General features: G+C 37.6%; 1 protein-coding gene across 2 annotated transcripts; it reads left to right on the forward strand.

Annotated features, from left to right (window-relative positions):
- The first annotated feature begins 3993 nt into the window (after positions 1 to 3993).
- On the forward strand, positions 3994 to 7255 carry LOC103702548 (uncharacterized). 2 transcript variants are annotated; one of them, XM_008785025.5, is made up of 2 exons: positions 3994 to 4291; positions 6437 to 7255. In XM_008785025.5, exons 1-2 carry the CDS (start codon positions 4070 to 4072, stop codon positions 6839 to 6841), a joined length of 627 nt encoding a protein of 208 aa, XP_008783247.4. In that variant the 5' UTR covers positions 3994 to 4069; the 3' UTR covers positions 6842 to 7255. The 2 variants fall into 2 exon arrangements, 1 of the variants encoding a protein (XP_008783247.4); XR_015967514.2 differs by having other exon boundaries at positions 4148 to 4357; positions 6437 to 6610.
- Positions 7256 to 8435: the final 1180 nt, after the last annotated feature.

Raw genomic sequence — 8435 nt, forward strand, 5'->3', positions numbered from 1 at the left:
AAAGGACAGCCTCAATAAAGAAGGCTAATAAATGGAATTGTAAGTTTGATTGTTCGAATTCCACTTGCAGTTATTAAACGCGCCCCCTCGGTCTTTTGGTAAGTCGTTTGGTAAGTGATCGAAGTTCCTCCGCTTGGATGTATCAAGCCCGTTTGATGACTTCTTGCCTATCCAGCGATATGAAAAGTAAAACGGAGACAGTTTAAAATAAGCTGAGAAAAAAGTATAGCAAAACACTGAAGTTTTCTAAATATAAAAAAGTAATTATTGTATAGAATTTTCTGTCATTTTTTAAATTAAAGAATTGGACATTGTGTACTTTATGCAGCTCATACTTAGGAATACCAAGCATCTCTCCTCGCACTTTCTCATTAATATTCTTTTGATATTTAGAGTTATCACTTTTTTTTTATTTATATAATTTAATTTAATTTTTTTTTAAGTATGTGATTAAAAAAATGTATCTCTAAAAGTATCGAGCATATTTATCATGTTGTATCAACTTAACCAAATATTTCTATAAATAATTGATTATGTACCTCGCATATGCTCAATGACCATGCATGATAATAAAAATATTCTCACTATATAACCATTCTAATTATGAACATTAGAAATTTAAAAACTTATTATCCAGCATTTACAGTGATATATTTAAAATTTTTAACTTATAATTAATTTTAATCATATATTCAATAGATCATTAACTAATAAGAATGACAGCTATATCAATGGATGCTATAGCGTAATCTAACTATTATAAACATTTTTTTGATTTACTATAAATCAAGAGTTTAAACAAATAAACATTTTTATTTACATATATAAACTTATCATTACTTTTAAAAATAAAATACTAAACAATTAGTAGACAAATGCTATCAAACCGGCCAATTATCTCACCATCAAATCTCAAAAAGCATATATATATATATATATATATATATTCCCCTAGAATTTTAAAAGGTATTTAAATAACCCAGTGCAAACTGTGCTAACTTAAACAAGATTAATGATCTTTTGGGGACATTTAGAATCATTAACCATGGCTTCCTGGTTATGAAAAACAATAATTACAAGGTATTAGAAAAAGTCATGAAACCATGATTCAAAAATTGCTGCCCCCAATAAATGAGTTCGCGTGCAACTGCACATACAGAGAGAGAACAATCCGGTCGGTCCGGATGGCGTCCGACCGCGGCATCCATCCTCCACGCGCTCTGTCCATTCCCTTTGCCCCCCGTCGGGAGATTATTCAGTTTCAAACGGTCAAACTTTGTAATAAAGTAAACAGGTTCAGAGCCCAGAAATGTACCCACTGGAGCACCCGGAGCAGAGTCTTGTGGGACCACGTAGAAAAAAATCCGAATCCATCGCCATGGTTCTTTCGCAGGTCCAAGAAGCACCGTCCTTTTATTAATGTTAACTTTATAGACCGTTGAAACGTTTTGGGTGGGTGTCATGGCGGAAACGTGTGCATGGCGACTTATCTGAGAAGACCCAAACCCGTCAGTCCACGACGTCGCTTTATTATTATTAATTGAGAGATGATCTGGACGGATACTTCTAGTCTGCCGACTTATTTTTATTATTATTGTTCAAGACAAACATCATATCTTATAATTGAGGTGACTTAGAAGTCCAAATGAGTATCTTTCTAGATATAATAAAATGTTTAGCTTTGATGGGTGACATGGTGGTTGCATGTAATTATGTGCACCTAGCTAAAGCCAAGTCATTGGGTAGGTGATGCATGACAGGGGGGACATTGTGTTGGAGCTGAATACAGGTGTTTACGCGTTACTCACTCGTCTGTTATTGAAAACACCACTTTCAGTTCTACTTGCATGTATTAAGTATGTCGTCAGCATTCATTTTGAGCCAGGTTCGAACTCTTCATAAAATTCATAGTTGCATTACTTATAGCTTTCGTGTTCGTTAAGCAAAACTGATTTGAAATTTTCTGCTATTGATATCTAAAAAGACTGTGTAGGAAAGATCTGCCTATAGACAAAGAATAATGTACATAAAAAATAATTTAATTATTATGTTTAGAGAAAATGGGCCAAAGCTTAGGGATCATCTGATTAGAAAATGATATAAAAAATCTATATACACAATAAAAACTTATTCTACTCATTTTATTGGAAAGCAACAGAAAAATAAAACACAAGTTCAACCATCCATAGTTTAAACCTAGCATGATAAGAGGACATACAATTAATAGAGTTTTGCTTTATAAAAGGCAAATGGTATAATTAAGAGGAAAAAAAAAGAAGCACAGGACTTTCAAAATATAAAGGAAGTGTTGAAGTCAATTCTGAAAGAGTAGAAAATTAATCTCTGGTTCTTGGAGTACTATTGGGATCTTGCGTGAGCACTTCAAAAATAAGATTAGAAGATTGCATGGCAATACTTTGATGCTTAAGATTTCTATTCTTTAAAAAAGTGAATCATGTAAAGAAAGCAACTAGATACGAATAAGAGAACAAGAATCAGACCGGCACTTTTTTTTTTTTTCTTGGCTCTTTTTCTTGCACCCATCTCTCAAATCCAATCATGATTCTTCTACCTCAAGATTATTGCAAGGCAAGAAAAAGAAAATTACTATGTCAAACAACAAATCTAGGCGATGAGTGAGATTAACAGGGTCCAGTCTTAAACTAGCTCCCACTGGAACTAAATTCAATAATACATTAAAAAAGTGGAGGGGAAGTTAGAGCAGGAAAGAGAAACTAAATAGGTCCTTTCCTCCATCTACTTTCAGACTTTCAGTTAACTAGATTCTTTTTGAAATAATTTGTTATTTTGATAATCCGAATCACTATAAAACTGCATTTGGGGTTACGCGTTTCTTTTCCTTTTTAAAAATATTAGAAATACTAATTCTGTTTTTTTTTTTTGGATTTTTGAAAATAGAAATGATATTTAGTATAACTATTTTTTAACAACAAATAAGAAAGTATGTTTGGCAGCGACTGCCCCTTCTCAAAACCGGCCTTGAAATGCCGAAAGGGTTCTTCGAAGCCGGCTAAAGACTGACGATGGCGAGGTGAAGAAGAAAGGAGAGACAATGAGCTTCAATTAATAACATAAGATCCAGCGGTTGTAGCCATCCAATTAAAGGCGAGGTGAGGTATTGAAATGTTGGGACCAATTGTGAACATGTACATGGCAGTAGAATCTAGCGGTGTTTGAGATGGAAAGGTTGGGACTGGTTGTGGACGTGTACATAAGGGTTGGGATCCAGTTTTTCTGGGTTGGATGATGCCTTCTCCGATCATCTAGATCCTTTCCCTACTAGAAAAATAATTTACAAAACTTCAACTTTTTATAGATTCATCATAAAATAATCGCCAATAATTTATGATTCTTCACTTAGCTTTGTTAGAAGGTAACCACTATACTTTGCTAACTTAACTTCATTCTTTTGATAAAGTCTTAATGCTAATTATGCCACACCCACATCGAAGAGTTTCCATATTGTTGCGGGATTTTCACCCCGACAACAGCACCCACCTGCGGGCGCGGAGCTCGCACAGGGAGCTTGGGCGTCTCTCACGATTTTGTCCCCAAAAGGCGCCTCGGTGAGAAGAGGTTATTGAGCTCCCCATTTAAGACACAGACCTTTCCGCTAAACGGTCGATGTGGGACTAAATTCGGTGCACCCCCCACAACACATATGGTACTATAATTGCTTATGTCTATATTCATGGCTATGCAAGCATTAGTTAATAACACACATATTATATAACCAATGGCTATACTACTTAAAATTTCAACAAGAAATTTTATGATTTTATTATCCCGCATGATGCAACTCAATTAAAATTTATCAATACTCATAAGCCGAGTGCATGCGTATCCAAGTCCGCGAACATGTAAAGAAGGTGACATCCCCACCGAAACGCTTCATGGGTAGGGGCATAAATGCGTTAGGGCCCCTACACGTCATTAAATCACAGCCAAGTCCCCAGAAAATTGGTGCGATTTGATTGGCCGCAAACGATGTCGATAAATACCTAGGGTTCTCTTCCTCTGGAAACCCTAGGGATCCACTAAAACCTTAATGGAGGAGGAAGCGGCGATCCTGGGGAGCGATCTGGAAGAATTCTCCGCCTCTGCCACCGTCGTCCCCTTCGATCCACCGCTCCCTCTCCTGAGAATCCCCGTGCCGGCCGGCCCCTCCGACGACCCGTCTGCCGGACCCTTCGTCCTCGCCTTTCGGGACGCTGGGAGCTGGCATTCAGCTTTTCGAGCCACGGAGGCTAAAATCATCGAGCAATGCGAGGTTCCTTCCTCCTTCCCTCACTGGATCGGTTTCCGTCTCGTCTCCTTAAACCCCAGATCGATCTAGGTTTCAATTTCTTCAGTTTTTATGATATGCTATTCCAGAATAGCTTATTTTCGCTGGCTTTTGCATTTGAATCCATCTCATTGAACCCATAACTGTTCTATGGAGTGCTAGTTCTTCTTTGGACGGGACAAATGTTTATTTTTTTTCGATTAAAAGGTTTTTAAATCTATATTATTCATAAATCCATTGTAAGATCTCAAGAGTCAGATAAAGCCGAAAACATTAAGATGGAGAACAATCAGAAAGAGCGACTTTGGATGGTAACACTTCAGATTATGATGCGAGTAGTTGATGTTGGATTTGGGGTTGAGAGACCCGTCCGTAGAATTTCTTGAAAGTGCAGAACAGCGTCTAGTTTTGTGGGCGAATCAAATACAAAATATATGGCACCGAGCTTCTTTATTATGGTGACATTGCACTTGAAGGCATGGGAGAGTAACTCCTCCTTGCATAGAGATAGAGCTTAATATTTATTAGGATACTTTGTTCTTTGCTTTTATTTGAACTTTTGTTTCCGCAGCTGGCCGAGCTGGCTGGCTGTAGAGTTGCCAGGCAGTAAGTTAAAACAGCTGCGCAAATTAAAGAGCACAAACCAGCCCTCGGCTGCTGAGCTTTTGTAGCCAGGATTGACAGTGCTCCACAATTCAATGCTGGTCGAATTAATGGTGTATATAGCTCAGAGTTTCTGTTCTGAGTGAAATAATTATGTATTTTGTGCAGAGTGTGAACTTCTTATAGCTTGAGCTGCATGGATATGCCCAAAATTTTGTGAAGGTTTGCTGAGAGGGTTGTTGATCAAATTGTGTCTGTAGTAACAAGAGAATAAGAAAAGCTAATAGAAATAAAATAGAGAGGAACTTTGAGACTTTTAAGTTCTTGGAACCTCTGAAAGAAGATATTCTGGAAGAAGATCTAATTATAGCTTCTACTTTTCTCAACAATATTGCAGCTTTACATTCTCCCTTCCTGATCATGCTATGCATAGTATCTTATCTGCACCTAGTTTTAGTTTCTAGATTGGAATTCTGTAGGACTTCTTTTTACTGCAGCTGACCAAGCTGGCTGGCTGTACTGGTGCCGGGCAGTAAGTTTAGCAGCAGCACAAATTAAAGAGAACAAATTTGTTCTTGGTTGCAGAGTTTTATTAGCCAGGATTGATAGTCTTGCACAGATATTGGAGCCAGGGTTGGTGATGTCAGAAGTCATGCCATACAAGTTAATAAAATCATAGAACCAGACTTAAGTATAGGCTGACGTTTTGAGTGCATACTGCAATTATTTTTCCTTACTTTAGACAGTTTTATCTTCCTGAAATATTTGGGTTCTTTAGTATGGAAATGTCATAGAAGTTTTTATATCTTTATGGATGTATAACATCAGGCACCTCCTTTTATAAGATAAATTAAACCAGACTTAGAAGAGGACTCCACCTCGTATGAGAAGACAGATTAATTATTTATGTACACACTGTACTCTCTCACCTGTTAATATTGGTGCAAATTTTTAAAGCATTTGGCTAAGTTCATTGAACCATATATATTTTCTGTTGCACTACATATATATGTAGATTTGTAAATTCAATTGCTCTAAGTTGGCTAAGGTTTGCTTAAGAGATGTTGGATATTTTTGAACTTTTGACTTTCCACTAAACACTTTGAGTTAATCTATATATTCATCATCAGTTGACATTATATATCTGTTTACCAATTAACCTGTGATCTTTATGGGTAGTATTTTGGTATTAGAATGTTGTGCAATTTTTGTGTTAGTGTGATAGCCATCTATTATCATTTGTGGGTCATGCTGTGTGTCTTTTGGTTTTATTTTCGGTATATCTGCATGAGTTGTATTTCTTGAAAGAGGGATCGCGCAGAATTAAGGCAAGAAGGGCAAACCAGCCACACACATGATATCAGACCTACATATCAAATAGATGCATCATGATAGCCTTTTTGTTAGTGTGAGGTGGAAAAATGTAGAACTTATATGTAACATATAATTCTCTATCTTGCAAATCTTGACACCTTGCCTACATTCGTATGAGAGACAATAAAACAGTGACAGGATTTTATTTCATAGACTGGAGCTCGTGTTGGATGCTCGATCAGTGCATCAAACAAATGCAAACCCCCATGGTCGAAAACTCTATTTGGAGTCTCGGCGGCAGATTTTGCAGAGAGAGAGAAATGCGAAGAGCGTGAGATGGCTTCCTGTCTCGCTGCATCTAAAGAAGCATGCATTCAGTTTGCAAAAGAGAGATGCTTACCTCCCTTCCGAGACGCAAGAATTGCAACAATCGATCTCAAGGGAACCATGCAGCTTGATTTTGGTGCTCCTGAAACTGCCAAGAACACATCAGAAGCCAGGTGTGCAGAGCCCAACTCTTTTTGTTTTCATCAAGAGACTTCCTATGATCCGGGAAAATTCATTCCTGAAATTACGAATTATCGAGGAAGCATCCTATTGGAGAAATCAGCTTGCTGAACATAGTTGAACAACGATGTAATGTTTGTATGGCTTTTCTATAGGAAAAGGTGAATAACCCGGGGCCAATGGGCTTGGGGAAATAGAAGCAGGGGACCCCCGTGAAGATGAGATGAATAACAATTCATGGGGAAAATAGTTCATGATCGTATGAGGTTTTATGTATGGCAGGCGATTTGTTTGCCACCAGCCCATAAACTGCATATACAACACAGTATGTATTGTACATTATTGTATATGTGTTGGAATGAGGGAAATCTATTAAAGTTTAATTGCTCAACATGGCGATCAAAAACTTCACGGCTTCAGATGTTGAGTTGAACTAGTTGATTTGCTCTCTTAGTTAGCAATGTAATTAGTAAACGTCATCAAAGATGTTTAGGTTTCGAATAATATTGTGCAAGTGGATCAAAATTGGGAGATGTAAGGATATGGTATGAATTTGAGTTGTAATAGATGTCTTCAAGGATGTTTAGGCATCTAGTAAGATTTCCCAAATGGATTCTAGCATGTCTTAAATGGATTCTAGTTCGGGGGATGCAAGAACATCATGTGAATTTACCAAGATTGTAAAACTATTATTTTTAGATATGGGGGTGCAAATGGGTCTGGTTGGGTTCTAAGTGACTTCGATCTGATCCGGTTTTTTGTTCAGATTCTAATTTTGGACTCAGATCCGATTTGGTTGAAGATCGGGTCGGATTTGGATCCGAACCGGAACTCTTTCTTTGTGCTTTTGGGAAAGAATTTGGACAAATCTAATTTGGTCATATCAGAATTATGAGGTGCTGGGTGATCCATGACTTTGAAAGACTTGCAATTGACCTCCAGTCAGAACAGATGACCTATGACTTACTAACTAAATCGGTCTACAAGCCAAATTTCATATCACACTATTTTTTATCTATATGACTGATTGGACGGAACTTGGTGTCTCCCAGCTCCCCTCTCACGAGGACAAAAAAAATTCCAGACCTTCCTCCAAAATCCAATTCCATTGCAGAAAACTGGCACATGACCCATATTCAGTTCAGTGTTCCCTCACTTTCTCCCTTCAAAAGTTTAAAAGAAACAAAAACCAAAAAACAGAAGGAAAAAAAAGAAGCCAGCTACCGAGACACCAGGGGTATCAACAGTGTAATAGATCGAGAGAGAATCCTGACGGGCCGAGGTTCCTTTGGATTCTATGAACCTATGCTTGTCCCTATCCTTCCACGCTTGAACCCTACTCCAAAATTGGGTGCAAAGAGAGAACTTTGCACATGCCACCAAATGCAGCATTCATAGTCAAAAATTATATAATCTCTAATCTATGCATTAAGTCATCTCAAATATACAGCTGTCATGCAACATTATAGTACGTTGAACTCGGGATGACATGATAAGGCCTGAAAAAGATATGACCATTTTTGTATGATATTTTAGGCATTCTATATCATCTTATAGCGTACTTTTTCTTATTTTCACCGCCAATGTTGAATTTGTTGGCGGGTGTAGGTCCTTTTTCTTACACCCTATGTGTATTACAGCGGCACCATAAATATATGAGTGTGTGTGGGGGGGGGGGGGGGGGTGCAATTTTGTTACATGCAAG

The sequence above is a fragment of the Phoenix dactylifera genome, chromosome 7 (genome assembly GCF_051530095.1).
Source record: "Phoenix dactylifera cultivar Ajwa chromosome 7, Ajwa_hap1_PhDact_Kaust_v1.1, whole genome shotgun sequence".
NCBI lineage: Eukaryota > Viridiplantae > Streptophyta > Magnoliopsida > Arecales > Arecaceae > Phoenix > Phoenix dactylifera.

Bases quoted from the DNA above. Each gene is read 5' to 3' on its own strand.
- LOC103702548 (XM_008785025.5), top strand. From the start codon at position 4,070: ATGGAGGAGGAAGCGGCGATCCTGGGGAGCGATCTGGAAGAATTCTCC. The intron at 4,292-6,436 runs GTTCCTTCCTCC...TTTATTTCATAG, and splicing joins AAATCATCGAGCAATGCGAG to ACTGGAGCTCGTGTTGGATG.